The sequence below is a fragment of the Giraffa tippelskirchi genome, chromosome 6, assembly GCF_054371585.1.
Source record: "Giraffa tippelskirchi isolate mGirTip1 chromosome 6, T2T-mGirTip1v1.2.pri, whole genome shotgun sequence".
Lineage (NCBI taxonomy): Eukaryota > Metazoa > Chordata > Mammalia > Artiodactyla > Giraffidae > Giraffa > Giraffa tippelskirchi.
The window spans coordinates 118,155,832-118,174,107 of NC_137280.1; the positions used below are offsets into that span (position 1 = coordinate 118,155,832).

At 51.7% G+C, this 18,276-nt stretch overlaps 1 protein-coding gene across 12 annotated transcripts in view; it reads right to left on the minus strand.

Annotated features, from left to right (window-relative positions):
• The window catches only part of FSTL4 (follistatin like 4), a 695,167-nt gene that overhangs the window by 45,891 nt on the left and 631,000 nt on the right, over window positions 1-18,276 (minus strand). For all 12 annotated transcript variants that reach the window (XM_081502830.1, XM_081502827.1, XM_081502826.1 and 9 more), the window contains one exon: window positions 10,422-10,588. In XM_081502830.1, the coding sequence (XP_081358956.1) occupies window positions 10,422-10,588 (167 nt within the window). The remainder of the gene's footprint in view (window positions 1-10,421; window positions 10,589-18,276) is intronic.

The following is an 18,276-nucleotide window of genomic DNA, read 5'->3' on the forward strand; positions in this document are numbered from 1 at the left end:
TTTGTCTACTTTTCTTATTATTAACAGAAGATGCAAAACTCCTCTTGACCACTTGGAGATAACACCAAACCATCCCTCCTGCTATTTTCCTTGTCCTTCCTGAGCTCCCTTCTCCCACGGAAGCAATTTGGTGGCAGGAGGGACAAAGGCCACTAGTCAGTGTGGCAAGGGCCCAGCCACAACCACGAGTCCTTTAAGGATGCTTTCTGGCTAGTTAACCTAATAAGGGGCGCAGGCCCAAGTGAGGTCTGGGTTAAGGCACAGGCTGGAAGGTGGAAAGTGGATGCATACAGCCTGCTCCTGGTATCTAGGAAAACGATACTCAGAAGTGCTCCCTCTGGGGTAAAATATCGGAGAAGGCTGCAGGAACCCTTAAGAGTTTTCTCTGAAACATTGCTCTGCTTTAAAAAGCCCCATTCCAATTACCCGGTGGAAGCTTCAATAATAAAAATAAAACACCAGATAGCTGATTTGTCCTGTGTCATAACAGAGTCATAAAGGGTTCATACCTGAGTCGCTTTTGAAAAGTTAATAGTTAGTCACTTCTGGGGCTGACATATTTCTAATCTGAGCTGTTTCCCGTGTTAAAACCTAAGTCTGAAGGAAAATACATTTTGCTTGGAGTCCCAGAGGTTGGAAAGGCATCTCGAGAGAGGGCTGGGGAGCTGGGTGTGGCCCCTACCTTGGGAACCCCTCCGTACCTCACTTGGTTGGTTCCCAGACAGACTACAGACTCCATCCCAAAGACTCGTTTGCTCTTGGAGTTTGGTGCTGGGGGTGCCCTGGAGTTTCCCTCTGGGCTGCCTTCCTGAACCTTCATATCCACAGCCCTTCCTTATAGGAGGGCCCTTGTAGCCAGTCTGGGGTTCTGGCACCCTCTGCTCGTATTGCCACCTCAATGTGGTCATGGGGATTGCAGGCTGAGAAGAGTCCCCAGGTTGAGGTGCCCACAGGTCCACTGCAGGGTGGTGCTAGGTAACACCACCAGCTCAGTGTCCACAAGCTAACTGTGTGCTGGGAATCTTGACACACATCGCCCAGTTTAAGCCTCAGAAAAGAGCCCTGAAAACCATAAAGCAAAACAAAAGCCAGTCCCCACGGGATGAGAAAGTAGAGCCCTCCTGCACAATATATTCAGAGTCTGACCTTCTCCACCATCTTCACTGCTACTACCATAGGCTCGATGCAGTGACCTCCACCGCTGCGCTCTGCGTCTGCCCCCTGCATCACAGCCCAACGACGCCCCTCGTCTTACCCTCATTTAGCATACTGTTTGCCACTGTCTCCCTGACTAGCATGGGAGTGCCCTAGGGGAGGGCAGGGACACTGGTGCCCAGTGCTCACTGCTGTGTCCCCAGTGCCCGGCGTAGGGCTGACACAGGGTGGCCCTCAGTAGATACTCGTTGAGCAGACTGTACAAGGCACTGAGCTGGGCTCTCTGCAGGGGCTTCCCTGATTTTGGTTCTTTAGGATGGACAATGGACATGTCCAGGACACGTCCTGCCTTCTCATACCCCCAGACATTGCCAATCACACGGGGGTCCAAATCAAGTGGCTGGTAGGGAGGCAGAGAGCCAATCTCAGGTCTTGTCCCCACTTTCCCACCCTGCCTCCTTCTCCACACTGCATTCTCAGACCTGGGCACGCTGAGAGAGCTCCACACATGGCAGCAGGCAGAGTCCATGTAACCCCAGACTAGGCTCATGGCTTCTGTGAGCCTTGAACAGAGTTGCTTGGAGAAGGAAACGGCAGCCCACTCCAGTGTTCTTGCCTGGAGAATCCCGTGAACAGAGAAGCCTGGTGGGCTGCTGTCCATAGGGTCGCACAGAGTTGGACACGACTGAAGCGACTTAGCATGCATGCATGCATTGGAGAAGGACATGGCAACCCACTCCAGTATTTTTGCCTGGAGAATCCCAGGGACGGAGGAGCCTCCTGGGCTGCCGTCTATGGGGTCGCACAGAGACACGACTGAAGCGACTTAGCAGCAGCCAGCAGCAACAGAATTGCTTAGCCTCTGGTTTTTCCTCAGTGTTCTTGGGAGCAGAGGTATGATCCCTCAGGTGTAGAGGGTGTGGGGCTGCTGGATGGGTGATGCACTACTTGGAACACCTAACTCATTACTAGCTTGTGACTCAGGCTCCAGGGAAAACATGATTCTGTACTCAAAAAAATAATATCTCTGGGCTGAAACAATAGGCATCATATAATTACAGAAAAAAAGTGCATATTGTTTTCTGGGACACGAATACTGGCTTCAGAAATCAAATTTCCCTCATTGGATGTAAAGAAATTACTTTAAAAATTGATTTATAAGAAGTTACATAAAACTAAAGCTGCAATCCTTTCTCTCCTGAAGGTGCTCTGAGATGTGTCTGAATACTACCATCAGTGCTTGATTGCATCTCTGTAATTGTCTTTTTATGGATGGCTTTTTTTTCTTTTGCTCTGATGCATAGAAATGTATTAGCAAAATCAAGGTTCCTTCCAGAAATAAACAGATGCTAGATTAGACCATTCTTTGTATTGATGCACATCTGTCTTTGGAAAAGAGACGATTTTACTTAAAGAAATGGTTTTTGCCTTTTAAGAAGCTATTTTCTAGGTATCTGCCCTTAATAAAGCAAGCAATTAAACAAGACTTAAGTATTAAACAATATTTAAGCAGAGGCAAGATGGGAGATGTTGTCACAGTGATACATGTGAGTCAGGTTGAAGTAATATGAAAATGAGCCATCAGTGCTGACTATTTAGTGACTAAATGTTAAACACGAGGACTCCAGAGTGATTTCAGAGGTGCGGTTAATGGTATTGTTAATGCTGGGCTTCCCCTGTGGCTCGGCTGGTAAAGAATCCGCCTGCAATGCAGGAGACTTGGGTTTGATCCCTGGGTTGGGAAGATTCCCAGGGGAAGGAAATGGCTACCCACTTCAGTGTTCTGGCATGGAGATTTCCATGGACTGTACATGGAGTTGCAAAGAGTTGAACACCACTGAGCGACTTTCACTTTTCACTGTCAATGCTACAGGTTAAAACTCCATTTAAAGACATTTATTCCAAGCTTTTCTAACTCTGCCCTTCTCAGGAGCTTCCTTGGCTCTCTTTGGAGAGGATGGAGAAAGTAGAGGGTCTTTCCCTCCCGGCTGATTTGACTCTGTCCCCCTGAATCTTATGAACCGTAGCATCCTGCGTGCACAAATGGACCCAAACACTGCAGTGCCTTGGTGATGGTGGGTCCTCAGAGATGTCTGCACTGCACTTGCGCCCTGCATACAGCACTACCTAACAGCTGGGCAAAACACCTAAACCACCCCTCTAGCCAGACCTCTGGACACACCCCTACCCTCACCCCACAGAAGGAATTAGCTTACCCCCCTGGGAAGCAAGCAAGGGAAACTGCTGTTTATTTTTGCTCCCCTCTGCTGCAGCAGGGTCCCCAATAAAGCCTTGCCTAAATTTCTTGTCTGGCCTCTAGTCAATTTCTATTGACTGAAGGAAGGCCAAGAACCCTGGTTGGTAACAATCTGAAGTTTCAGACCATCTAGAACCTGCTGCCTTCATCTGGGAAGCCTGCAACACTCCCTTGGGGACACTTGTATCATGAGTCCCCAAGCCAAGAGGGCCTTCCTAGCTCCTCTAACCTGGATCACACTGTCAGCCAAGACTGCTGATCGGCATTCTCGCTGTTTCTGAAACATCCCCGAGAGGATTTGATTAAATTTCCTTCCATGGCTTATTTCAGGGACCAACAAGGCTTGCAATCAGGAATTTTCTCCTATTATGGTGTTTAAAACTTGTATACACCGCTGGAGGGGGTACAAACTGGGTGCAACTTTTTTTTGGAGGGAGATTTGGCAATATCCATCAAAACAGAAAATGTGCCCACCCTCAATGGAGTTACTCCACTTCTAAGAACTTGAACACCTACTTACAGAAATGTGCAAAGAGGTATGTATAAAGATGCTCACTGCAGTGTTGTTTGCAGATGGTAAAGCCTAAAAGCAGCCTGAATGTCAGCTCCCTGGCATGGGGCTTGGAGCTCTGCATTTAGGGTCTAGAAGCTGGATCAGAACCTTCCTGAGGAACCCTGTACCTTTGAGATGGGGCAGAAGTTCTCACTAGGCACAGGTACAATGGGGAATGACGGGTGACCCTGAGGAGGCCACTGAGAAAGCTAAGGCCAGATGAGGTACCTGGAAGGGCAGAGTCCCCCATGAGCTCTACAAGCTGTTGTACCATGGGCCAAGCTCTGTCTCTAGGAGAGCTTCGGCCAATCCTCCTAGTGGTTTGAGCTCATCCAAAGCTCAAAAGAACTGGATGTGCATCCGTAACCAGGGTTTATTTGACAGGAGCTGGAGAGAACTGGCCAAAGCCTTTGAATGCTTCAAGTAGAGTGTTTTCCAAGATCTTAAAACAAAATGTACCCAAGCGTTTAATGAGATTATTTTAATGCAGAACCTACAACCACCGTCTAGCATGTTGCAAACAGCTCTCCATGCTAATCAAACGCCTCTCATCTTTTTACAATGGATTCATGACTGGTTCATATAAAGACAATAAAAATTAAATGAGTCATGAGCTCCTAAATCATTCTCTTTTGGTCTTTTTAATAACTCACTTCCAAAGAAGAGCTGGCTGAGAGCGTATGCTTCATTAGAGTTATTTGTTCATGGTTTTACACCATTTAGGCATGGGAAAAAAGTGAACCTTTTAACACATCCTTCAAACACTGCCACAAATACTTTCTTCTAATGGGTTTTGTTTTTCTGCTTTTATCCCTGTACTCTGCCTGTCGACATTTGAAAGCCCCAAATAGGGAGATTTGGTGAAAGAAAAAAACCAACAAAAAAGAGTGGCTCTTTCAAGTCATTTGCAATATACTGGGGTTTGTTGTGAGCTTTTTTTTTTTAAAAGAAGAATACAATAGAAAAATGTTTCCTCTCCCTGAGAATATCTTGGCCAAACAATTCCACGTGCTGGTCTGAGAGCTTTCTGCTTTCTCTTCGCTGTGGCAGAGGCCAGCAGCTAATGAGACCTGGAGCACCAGACACATGGCTGCACTCAGAATGGACACGTCCACTGGGGCTCAGGTACTATAGCCATTACTGCTAGAGCAGAAGGTAGGTCCAGCTGCCCCAGAGCGAGACCCTAGCAATGCTGGGTGCTAGGTGCTATTGTCCTAAGAGCAAGGAACCCATGAAGCTCTAACTGGGGTGTGCAGGTTGGCTGCAGGCCCTGGTAAGTTCCTGAAACCCCTGAGTGACAGAATTCCACTTGCCTCATAGGGTTGTGATGAGGATTAAATGAGATGATGCTTCTGAATGGACTATCATGGAGACCGGCCACCCAGACACAGCAGCGTCTTGGCACCGATGGTAGAAATACATGTATTAACACTAGCAAGGATTTGGGGATCAGCTAATTTCTGGGACTTTGGGGATGACTTCTCCCTGCTTCTGCTCCTCTCATGGGCAGCCCCTGTCCCTGGGGACCTAAGGGACAGTGAAGAAGACAGTTATGTGGCGAGGGCAGGTGACATTGTTGGAGCAGGGGGTGCAGACTGGGTTTGGGGACGGTCCCTTCACTTCCTGAGTAGCTGCTGTGTGGTCTGGGCAGGGCGCTGAGGCCGGGATGGGCCCTGCTTCTGCTGACCGTTGGGCAGCCTCCCCCCACCCACAAGGACACCCAGTGTGCAGGCCTGGCTAGGTGAGGAGTGTATGGATCTGCTGCTGAGATGGGCCCCACTCCGGACTGAAGCCTGGCTCTGAGCCCTTAGGAGACAAGAAAGATGGAGGCTCTGTCGTCCAGGTGAAAAAGGGAGCTTCCTGGCTCCTGTGCAGGACTCACATCCCACAGGGCCCTGTCTCCCACGTGATCTCCTTATCACAGCACTACATGACCCCAGGGCCCAGAGAGCCCTCAAAGGGGACTGGGTTGGTCCCCTTCCTGCTTCAGTACCTGTGGTGAGCGCATCTCACTGCCTCCTAAGGCAGAGTCCTTCCCTAGCATAAGCTCCCCCCACAGGCTCTGGTTGTGGCCCCCTGGGATGATGGGGTGCCCTTCTCCCACGTGGCCCTGTGCTGTCTGAACAAAGCAGGACAGAGGCTAGGCGGGCTGACCACAGGTCCACGGGGTGGGAGGGGGTTGCTGAGAGGTGCAGGGTCACCTTGGCACACCAACGTAGGTGCCCTCCTGGCCAGCAGCCTGGCCCGAGACCAGGGCACCTTCTGAGCTGAAGCCGTGGCCCTGGGTCCTTGAGGGTTGAGGCAGGGGCCGTAGGGCCAGATCTGAAGCTGCCAGACCCACAGCTGCTCCTGTCGAGATCCCAGCAGTTGGCTGGGAAGTAAACAAATTACAGGCCGCCCTTTGTGAGCTCCAGAGACCGTTCACGAGTAGAAACTATCATGCAAACGGAAGGAGGTATCATAATTCGGAGACTCACTGCCGGAAGCGGGGCAGAATTCCCACCCCAGCTGGGGGGCACCTGTCTGGGAGGCCCTTGCACTCCTGGTACCCAGTGCTGCCCTCTGCTCAGGGGGTTTGTTTTTCCGGTTGCAGCTGAGTCAGGGCCCCTCATGGTCTGGGCTGCAGTAAGATTGAGGTGTCTTCCTGGGGGGAGGGCTCAGGCATCCTTGCGGGGGAACACCAGGTCCCTAGGACCTGCTACACTGTGCTGTGTTGCCCCTCAAAGCCAGGGAGAGTGTCTTTGCTCTATGCTCTGGCACTGGGCTTGTCACTCAGTAAGTGAATCCAGAAGGAGGATTCCTCACGTGTGGTGTCTGGACAACTGTGTACACACTGATGACTCCTGATTGCTCCTGACAGCGACATCACTTACTGGGGAATCTGAGGGGCTCCTCCTTGAGGGGCTCCTCCTTGCGCGGCTCTGGGCTAGACGGGTACATTTACTTTCTGAGCAAATATTATTCTGATGCTTGGGGCCTCCTTGATGTTGGCAAGTCAGAAAAGTTTAATTACATGTGTCATTAGCATGGCATTCTGTAATAGCTCTGTGACCGAATTCATTAACGGAATTCTTAACAGATAAGACAAGACAAATTAATATTTTGTTGCCCATGAAAGCTTCTCATTAAGAGAGTAGTGAAAAAGTGATTAATATTTTGTTGCCAATCAAGATGTCTCATACAAATGACAAAGAAGGGAGGCCCACACCTCTGTGCACTCTCTAATCTCCCCGCCTTGGGTTTTGTAAGCTGATCAGCTTTCCCTGTCAGTGCAACGTTTCAGAGCCAGTCGCTCATTATAAGGCCTGTGATCGTATTGTGTTTCATCTCTGACTATGGCAGGAGGGGGTGGGCGCTGAGATGCCACAGGCTGGGGGGCTCTACGAACCCACTGATCCCTGATCTTTGCTCCACCAGGGTAGCCCCTCTGGACTGTTCTCCCCTGACCCATCTTGCTTCAGGAATGCCCTGTGTATCCTGATGACCCAGCCCTGCCCTGATCCAGCCTAATTTCTTCCTACGGCTACTCCCCTCACCGTCCAGAGCAGGGCTGTGCTTAATGAACCCCTGCTGTGTGCCAGTCACTGGGTGGGGTGCCCCCCGCCAACACACTCAGCCTGAAAATGCCTTCTCGAGGAGGACAACCTCATCTCCGCTGCCCCGCAGGCTCAGAGCAGGTGTACGGCTCACCCAGGGTGGCCCTGGACCCACTGGAGGTGCTGGTCAGTGTGTCCCCCTGGATGAATCAAGGCTGACCTGAATCAAGGTGACGACGGGCAGCAGGGACCACCCCAGAGTCACATCTGCCTGACGGGGGCCTCACCAGACCGTGCTGACCGCTGGTTGCAGACTCAGGCTGCAAGGGGTTGAGAATGCTGTCTGGTGGGAGAAGTAGTAATAATAGAAATAATGAAAATGAGAGCATAATAGCATGGACATCATGTGCTAAGAACTTCATGTGTCTTTTAATCCTCATTATAGCCCTATGAGGCAGGATCTATTATGCATTCCCTTTCCACAGAAGAGGAAACTGAGGCTTAGAGAAGTCAAATGCCATTTCCAAGGTTGCTAAGCCAGTAAGTGGTAGAGCTGAGACTTAAACCCAGGTCCCTTTGATCCTGGAGCCTGTGCCCTTAATGAGTAAGGCTGTGCTGTCTCTCTCCTCTCTTGAAGGCAGGTAGGTGTACCTGTGTGTGTATGTATATGTGTCTGTGTGTGAGTGTGTTTTGTGTGTGTTTGCACGTATCGGGCCAGGACCCCTGTGGGGCTAGCACTGCCCTGCGCTCTCACTTGGGGGTTTCTCAGAAGTACAGGCCCTTGCTTGCTCGTGGGCTGCTCACTTGCCCAGAGGAGCAAGTGTTTCCTGGGAGGTAACGAGAGGCCATTAATCTCCAGTTGCACCACAATTACCCAAATTGCTAACCTCTCTGTGAAAAGTAGAAATGCAATTGAGTTGGTGCTGGAGGCATGTTCGAGGGAGGGGAAAGACACTCAAAGTAATTTAATTAACTGATGGCAAGTGCATTAAAAGGAGCTCTGCCTCTGCCTTTATTTCTAATGTCTTTAAATAGAGCATCGAGCAATGCACATGGATGTTCAGACACAGGCGGGCCTGACCTAGTTCTGAATTAATCACCACTGGCCAATCATGGTTAAAAGCTGACAACCCACCTTGAGAGGTTCGCATGCACAAACGTGCACCCCAGCAACACACATAACATACACATGCGCACATACATACACACCCTAGTCTTCACAAGCAGGACACTGCCTTCCCTTGCTAAGATATCAGACAAGCCCTGGGTATCTTAGGCTCAGAGGAAGAACTCTGCCCACTGAACACCTGACCAGCAAGTAGCCAGGCTTATGCTGGCACTGACATTCAGAGGTGGGTGGACACTGTCCGTGCTCACCATAGAGGGGAAACTGCAAGGAAACCATCTTGCCTGGTGTGACAGATGTGGGGGAAGGGCACTTCTGCCCAGCCCTGCCTAGGGCTGGACTCCAGAGTGACCCCCCCCTTTCCATCTGCTTCCCCAACCATCTTCAGTGTGCATCCAAAGGGACCCAGAGAGTAGCAGAGTCTCAGCTTTGTGATTTCTGTTACCCTCTCTTTCCACAAAGCAGTCTCAGATCTGGATGAGATCTTTAAGGTCATGGGGTTTAGCTGCCTTCTTGTGGCTGGCAGCACTGTTTACCATGACCCTGAGCTTGTATGCCTCTAGGGATGGGGAGCTCACTACAAGTGCTGCCCACTTGTAGTGGGCACTTGTAGTGATGTAATGGATCACTCCAATGCGAGGCAGGGCTGATGGCTGGAGTAGTGCTCCATCCAAGCAGCCCCAATTGGTCTCTTTTTCAGATGCACCCTGGCCCTTTGTGCTAGTCCAACTCAGGGGGTCACACGGCCCAGGCCAGTTCCCTCTGCCACAGCACCTTAATCCCCACCTTACAGCTGCTAGCGTGAACTGACCACTGACTCCACAGGTCTTCCTTCTTGGGGCCAAGTGCCCATTCTGGGTTGGCCTGTCCTGAGCCAAGGAGACCAGGGCTGCTTGTCTTCTGCCTGAAACTTGAATTCCTGTCACTGTAGCTTAAGGCATGTCAGCCATTCTGGCAGCACCCTGGGTGGGTGACATTACCGCATCTTCTCACATGAACCCCTGGGAAACCACCGACCCCACTGTGCCAAACCAGGGCCAGTGCATATTCTTCAATCCTTCTATTCCTCAAGACCCACAGAAGGGAGGCACCACTAACGTTGCTTTTCTAATAGATTAATTCACTGAGGATCTGTTTAAGAAACTGTCCAGTCATAGAGGCAGAGTGGGGTGATGCTGGGACCCCAGTGCAGACTGCCTGGGGCTTTCAAAGCCCAGGAGCCCCCCATTGCTCACGTTGGGCTGTGAGGACACAGGAACTCTCTTTTTCCTCTCAACTTATCATATCCATACTCCTTGCCCAGCAAACAAGACCCCTGGGCAGGTCCCTCTGGTCTGATCTCGTTTTCTTTTACCTCGCTCCCTGCCCCTGCCTTCCAGCCAACCAGCCCAGAGGCCACCTCTGCCCTCCACAGGGGGTGCCCTCTCCCCAGTGTCCAGCTGTCTGTGTCCTTCCCAGCTTCAGGATCTAGAGACTCCCCCAGGGGAGAAAGAGCACCTCCCCTCACAAGCCAGATGCTCTCCCCTGCCAGGGAACCTCTTGCCCCGCCCACTAGACCGCCCCCCTGTATTCACCTTATTCTGGGCCTGGTTGGAAGTTTGCAGACACCATCCATCCATCCTATTCTCTGCATAAGGTGGGACTGATAACTCCAGACACCAGACAGCAGGCTGGATGGCACCAACAGGGGATGTGAAAAGAAAGCCCTCTGCCCCTGCAGCTCCCACAAGGCATCTCACACAGCTGGCTTCCCCAGGGGGTGGGTCTGAGCTCAGACAGAGCCTGGTGACTTACATTGATGTCTTCCAAATCCAGGAAGTTCAGGGCTAGCCCGTTGCGCTTCCAGACGATGGGTGGCCGCAGGTCTCCGCGGACGGCGCAGGTCAGCACCGTGCTCAGTCCCACGGTCACTGTGGCCACACTGACCCGGTCTTCGGGGGCGAGGCTGAGCTGCACCACCTCTGCAGGGAAAGGAGATGCTGTCAGCTGCAGGCCCAGGGGGGTGAAGTCTCTACTCGAAAGGATGTGGCCAAGGGGATCTACTGAAGGTCAGGGGCCCGGGGAACTTCAGGGACCAGAAGCATTATCCACAGTGCGCTGGCTAAGTGGACAGATGGACACAACTCCTGGGAGAGGGGCCACGACTTATGTCAAATGCTCCAAGGGCTCTGTGAATCACATCAGGTCAGGAATCACAGCCAGCGCAGGAGAAGTGTCTCGGCTGTGGATCTGTGAGTGGAGCCAGGGAGGTGGGCTGCTGGGGCCATGGGGCTGCCCCGCTGAAATCAGGGAGCCAGACAAGCCGGCCTCATCCTGTGCTCACCAGACCCCATGGAGGCTGGGCCTTGCCAAGTGCAGTCAAGGTCCGCTGGCTGGGCCGACAGGTTTCTCTCCCACCTGGAGGCAAATTAAAGGTTGCACTGTCTGAAGTCTGGGGAGAGAACTGGCTGACCTTTGAAGGTTTGCTGCTGCCTAAGGAGCCTGTGAACTTGGATTTGGGTTTCTGTTCAGTGACTGTGCACTGCAGCCTTTAATTTTTTTGAAGTGTACTTTGGGCTGCACAAATGACTAATCCTTGCTGCTTCATTCTTGATAACTGGCATTAAGACTGATCACTTGTCAGGCAAATGGGGAGGGTCTAAATTATCTCCCTTTCAGAATCACAGACCTTTTGAAATTCTCAGGGTTAACGAAAAAAACCAAACTCAGGCTACTCAAATGCCAAAATGGGATGAGGTTTGGAGTGGGGAGTGGCTAGCTTCACTGACTGCATGGACTCCTTACTGCCCTTCCCTCATATCTTCTTGGGCAGCTTGGGGAGGCAGCACAGGCGGAGGGAGGCGGGCTGGCTCTGGGGGCCTGGGTTGATTCTAGGATGCCGGCAAAGGTGCTGGGACCTGGGGGGCCCTGACAGGTGTGAAGCAAGGCCCAGAGTTGGGATCTGAGCTCTATGACTCAGTGGGACACGTTTGAGCTGTGACCAGGCAGCACACCTAGGCTCACACTCTCTTGCTAGTATGTGTGTGTTGGGTGGTGGAGAAGGGGAACAAAAACCATCACAGGTGTCACACATCGCAGGGCAGGTGCAGTGAGAGCTGGTGCAGTAGAGACCAGTCCAGTCCTGGGCAGCAAAGCCCTTCCCCCAACTACAAACATTCATGGCCCAGCCCTGGGCCCACAAAGATGAACAAGATATACACTAGGTGCTTAATCAGTGCTCGTTGGATGGCTGAATGAAAAATGAAGGAAATAGAAATACAGAAGGAAAAAAAGGCAACAGGCCAGTGGAGAGGGGGCAATCATACACAGGAAAAATGGGACTCCTGGTGAAGGAGCCACATGAGGAAAAGATAAGCACCGAGTGATTGATGCAGACGCAACCTGCATAATATTTTATAAACACTAAAGTGATGCATTTCAAGCTCCCTCTTAAATCATGTTCAACTTGCTGCCCTCCCACCTCTGAGTCATGAGGCTTATTGCTCAGGGCAGAGAAGGCACTAACCCCCCTGTAGCAAGACCCAGGTTTCAGAGATGCAGAGGGGCAGAGATGGGGAGAGGGATTTACTAATATTGTTTAGCTCCCGCTGTGGCCAAGTACAGAGGAGACCATTCTCTCTCCTGGGATGAGCCTCGAGGCCCTGTGGAAGTGGGAAGGGGCGTGGAAGGCCCCCTTGTCCCCAGGGGAATAGGGAGGGAGCCAGCGGGAAGGGCAGAGAGCTTGCCTGCTAGTATGCAGGTGAGGGGAATCAAGGAGGCTTGAAGAGGAGACTGAAACCTCCCTTACCCGGCTGGTGCCCCACCTAGAGTGATCACCAGATGTGGCAGAGAGCCAGGGTCTGCATCCATCTGCCAGAGACCCCTTGGTCCCGAGTGGTGTGGAGGGGCCCAATGGTTCATGGCTGGGCCATGGTGCGCTCTGTGCCTCTGTACTTGAGGATGGCATCAGACTCTCAGACCTGAGCCTGACTGTGCCAGCGCGGGCTTGGGAGGCCGAACTGTTGGGAAGCATGGGACTCTGGACTCCACTGGGCCGAGAGTGCCCAGACCAGGAGCACAGGGGCGCTGATCTCTGCTGAGGGTGCCCGTGGGCAGGGCGACCAGGGGTCCTTGCAGTGGGGACCAGAGGTGGCAGAGGACATCCAGCCATGTGCTTCCCTCTACACTCAGAAACACAAAGTTGTGTTTTAAACAGTTGTAGAAAAATGTCTGGAGGAGCCTGTAGCACAGGGCTGAAAATAAATAAACAAGCAAATGAACCCAAGTGGGAAGCCTGTGCGGCTCGCCATCCGCCGCTGGGACGGCTGGTTCCCACATTTTTCCTGAGCGTGCCCCCAAGCATTTGTATGTCTGAAGATGTGCGATTTCACAGGGAAGACTCAGGCAAAATTAGAATGCGTGAATACTGACAAAACCATCATAATTCTGCTCCTGTCAGCTACACAAATATTAACCAAACAGCAAATATTTGGATCATTTAAAGTTTAATTAAATGACTGTTTTATTAGATTTAGTTCATGTCAATATTCCCTAGGTCCTTTAAAAATTCTAGAGCGATTTATGGCCAACGAACTGCTCCTCACTGCCGGTTTTTACTGTTCAACATGTGTTCCCCGGCAGGCCCCACTTCCCTGCTAAGTGACCTCCCAGGGTGATTTCCCAGCAAGAGAAAAATGAGGCAGCTTCACAGGTGGGGGCTCCAGTGAACCAGGCAGATGTGGGGCTGTGGCTCTGGACACCTGGCCCCCGGTGCTGCCAGAGATCCCCAGGCAGCCTTGGGCAGGTCCCTGCCTGTCCCTGGTCCCCAGCTGAGTCATGAAAGGTTGGTCTACGAGGGCTCTGGGGGCCTGGCCAGCGTTTAGGCTCTGGACTCTGCGTGCACGGTTCTGAGCAGACGTCCCTGTTCATCCTCCTTTGTCCTGCTAGTGCCTGGTTGCTGCCTCCCCAGCGCCATCTGCCTCTGTTCCCTGCCCACTTGCCGTGATGGTACAAATGATGCCTCAAGGGGCAGCATGAACAGATGCCAAGCCCCCAGGGGTTCCCTCCTGATGTTCCCTGAGCCCTCCCTTCCTCTCCATCCGGGTCCTCGAGAACCTCCTGTGTGGTCACTGCCTCCCCCCAAGCCCCAGTTTGTCCTTGCTGCCCCTGAGTGTCCTGGTCACCACTTGGAGGACAAGGTATATCATGGCTCTGCTCAAAAGCTACCAGCAGTTCCGCATCACCCACAGATTCATCACGGATTGAGAACAGTCTCTGACCTTGCCCCACAGTCTCCCAGGTGACTCAATGGTACCTGCTGGCTCCCATCCCACTGTGGTTTGGGGCCTAAGCTTGTGCCTACTTGGCACCTTCTACTTGTCTATTCTGAGACCCTTAGCCCCAGTCTCTAGGATGACCTCATGGGATGTTTCTGGGACCCTGCAGTCTTCACATAAGGGGAAACTTAGACATTGGGTGAAGAAGATTGAAAGTTGTCCTGGTGAACCTGTCATGACTTTTTCAGGCTTAAGTAACAGAAATTCTCCGAAATGCTCAACACACTTAGGAAAAGAAAAAAGAAAGGGGTTGATCTTCACACCCGTAATTGGGAAAGCTCAGGGGTGGAGGAGACTGCAAGCATCCAGGGCCCTTGACAACGGCACTCTCTGCATGGCTGCAAGGAGTCCAGGGGCTCATGCTCACATTGTCCCTGTACGTGGGATTCTGCAGAAAGGGCCCAAATCTTTCCTAAGGGCCCTGCAAAAAAGCATGGCCTGAACTCCCATTACCCAGACTTATCTCCTATGTCCTTTCATGAAGCAATCTCCCAGGCCAGGCGATGAAGTGCTCTGCAGTCATAGTACTGGCTGACCCACAGCCCTGGGCCACATGACCAACTGTGGACCAGGTGATGGGTGGTGAGAGGTGGGGTCAGATATCATGACAGACAGGGTGTATTAGGCAGATCAATACCCTGAGGGCACTGAAGACACACCTCCATCTGGAAGCCTAGACATAGTAAAAGATGGTAATGGGTGGGAAGATGGGTGGAGCTGTGTTGTGAAGACAATGAGAGTCATCAGAAGGAAATGTGATCTCAGTTATTGCACCTACCCCCAACCTGCTGGGTGGCACCAGTGGTAAAGAACCCATCTGCCAATGTTGGAGATGTAAGAGAGGTGGATTTGATCTCTGGGTCAGGAAAATCTCCGGGAGGAGGGCATGGCAACCCACTCCAGTATTCTTGCCTAGAGAATCCCATGGACAGAGGAGTCTGGCGGGCTATAGTCCTCAGGGTAGCAAAGAGTCAGACACGATTAAAGCGACTTAGCACGCATGCATGCCCTCACGCCTACATGCCTGCTCACTAGAGAGTGATAACGGAGGGCTTTGTGGTGGTGGTGTGGACCAGCTGATGGGACCCCACAATCCTCTTAAGTTTCCCATTGTGATGGGGACCAGAGGAGGGCCAAGCAGTCTGGGATTTGTGGAGATGGCCCTCATATGTGTTCAGTGAACACACTGACTGAACTACTGTGGGCTGAAGCTCACCACTGCCCGGGTACACCTGTAGATGAGGGGACTCAGATGTGCCTGGACCTGGACTCTGCTCCGGTGGGGTCAAGAGTCATTGGAGAGGGAGGTGGAGAAGCCACACTGCAGCCCTCCAGGGAGCAGCCTGTGGAAGGGCCAACAAGGGTTCCTTCCAACTCTTGACTGTGGCTTTGCTGCTCCCATGGTGCTGATCATCTGTGGTTCCAGGACCACTCTGTGGGAAGTGTCCATAGGTTTCCAGGGCACCAAGCAACAAGACCTGCCTTGTGCCCAGAGTACATTGGGGGCAGTGACAGAGGGCTGGACTGGAGGCTCTGGTCAGATCTGTGGTGAGAAAACATCTGTAGAAAGAGTCTAGGGTCTCTAGAAAGAGAGGGCTGGACTGGGGAGCTTGTCCAGCACTGCTGGCAGAGGTGCCCACAGAGAGATGATGTCCTTGCTGTAAGAGCCACACTGGAAGGCTGCCAGGTGGTAGGCAATTGGAGGAGGGCAAGGGAGATGGGGGTTCCTCACAGCTTGGGATATCTATCTCCCTATAGGCCAGGCCTTCGGACACTAGTCGGCTTCCCTTTATTCCTCGTGGGAGGAGGCGGCTCAGGTAGCATTGCCATGACTACCAAAGTCAGCCTGGGTTGCTCAGCACAAGGGAGACCTTCCTGCTTCACTTGAGGCAGGGGATAGATGGGGCCCAGGCTAAGCAGCTGGAACCTGTCCCCTGCAGACAGATGCTCCATGATGAAGATGATGGCAGAAGTGAGGAAGAGCTGAGTCCTGCTCGGATGAAAGATAGAGACATCACAGGTTTCTCATTCTTGAAGTCAATGAGCTCTAGCAAACTACACATGCACAGAAAGGTTCCTCAGAGGTCAGAGAAGGGAGGGGGCTCCAGATCATAATATGTTCTGTCAATTTTCCAGGAGCCCTTGCCCTGGAATCCATTCTGGCTAAGAGATGTGTATGCACATGGTTGGTGGTGCTGAATCAGACCAAATGTGGACTCAGAGCCAGGCAAAGCAAAATGATTGGCCAGGGGAAACCTGGAAGACCTGCCTGGTGTAAGTGATTTAAACTACCCCAAAGGCACGATTCTTTCTCTGAGCCCACTCGTGTATATCTATCCACACTTACTTTTTTCCTTCTAATAAATGCTTTACTTGTTTCACTACTTTCTACCTCTTAATAATTCCTTTCTCCAAAGCAGAACTTGTCACTGGCCACTGGCCCTGGTGGTCTAGTGACTAGGATTTGACACACTCACTGCCTCAGCCTGGCTTCAATCTCTGGTCCGGGAACTGAGATTCTGCTTCGAGCTGACGCAGGCTGAGACACCCGAGATCACACTCAGCAGGCTGCATGGTGGTGGGGGTGCCCCCAGGGCTGTCTGACCCTCTGGTAACTAGCACAGTGCTTGGCACATGGCACTTCAGGTAGGCTTCAGGTGCAGTCCTGGGAGACATGTCCCTGGCTCTCAAGGCCCTTCAAGCCAGAGTGGCAATGCCTTTGGTTTTCCAGACACAGCCCTCACTTCCCTCCCTGCACATATGGCCTCGGTGCTCCTTGGAGCTTGGAGAGATGGGGTGGTATGGGGGATTAATGGGCCTACCACGAGCAAGCAAACAAGCACCCTTCCTGGAAGCAGGAGGCTATAAAATTTGAGTCGCGGGAGAATTGGGTTTTAGTTTCTATTACAGCTTTCCCTTAATCTCAGGCACTATTTCTCACACTGACTTGAACTCGATGAGACACTCATAAACCCATCAGCACCCTCTCAAGCAGGCTTCTGTTGCTTCACAGCAATAGAAATTAAATTTCTCAAATTCCTGTCAAGTTGGTGTTAGTTTTCTTATGCTAGAAATGCACTAATGGAACACATTCCTACCTGGACATTTGCCATTTTTCAAATGGTGCTCTTGGTGGAAAGACTCTGAAGCTCAGTCTACTGGCTCCCACATCCCTGTGTGGACTGAGCTTGGCTCAGGGCAAACCTGGGCTCGGGGGCTGGCTGGAAACTAGGGAGGCCTGGAGAGAGACCCCAGACCAGGTGCTCAGAGACCTACCAGAGGTGGCCTCTTTTCACTCTGTTCTTCTCCAACAAGCAATGTGCTTCTCCCGTGCCCTGGGGGAACCCCTTCCCCACCAGTGGCCTGGGAGTTGCAAAAGCAGGTGTGGCCCCATGTGACAGTCTCTACTAATCTGGTCTTATTCCTGTGACCAGGGCCATGCTATGACATGGTGAGTGGGATAGAAACGAGGGTAGAGTGTGTGTTGCCTAAGGCCATCTGACCAAGTGGGGGATAGGCAACGTCTAACTGCCTGGACCTGATGGTCTCCCCTGGCATTTACAAGGCAGGGCTGTTGTGGGGAGGTGATGGGGGTGCTTTGTGACTCCCCTGGCCCCCTCCACCAGAGCCTGGCTTTCTGGACTCCCTTCAAATGTCTACTGAAACTCTATGGGTGGGAGGCTGGGAACACGTGGTCTTTCATCTCGACCCGCATGTTTTGAGCACTGGGGCATGTCCAGCCTGGGCAGGAGGCCTAGACCAGCTAGACTCGCACTCCTTCAAAATTTCCCGATTATTCATGCATAATAAGATCCCATTTTTGTGTCACTGTTGGATTCCCTCTGGCATGCTTCATTTGGGGGAGGGTAATAAATTCACTAGTTAATTACTTCCAGATCTGGGGGGTAATTTACTTTCTCAATTAACTTATGTTGTTTGGGGTTGCTTCAAGCATTTTTGCTGTTTAGTTATTAAGTTCTGCTCTCTGATGTAGACAAACACCTTTATAAGCTGCATGAAGACAGACCATATCTCTTTATTTCTTTTGTATCCCAGCACCTAGCATAGTTCCTAGCACATAAAAGGGCTTAATAAGTAATGTTAAGCAAGTAAACAGTTAGGGTAGTGTTCATTCGACAATTATATATTGAGCACTTCCTGTGTACTAGGATACAGTGGGAATATGCCAGAAAGCAGGTCATGCCCAGAGTCTGCTGACCTGGGACTCCGAGCTAAGCAGGGAGAGGAGTGTCACCTGGAGGGAGAGCACACCCCTGAGCCTGGCCACAGACCCTGGTGTGGAGCCCTGGTTCCTGCAGAGCCTGATCAACCTC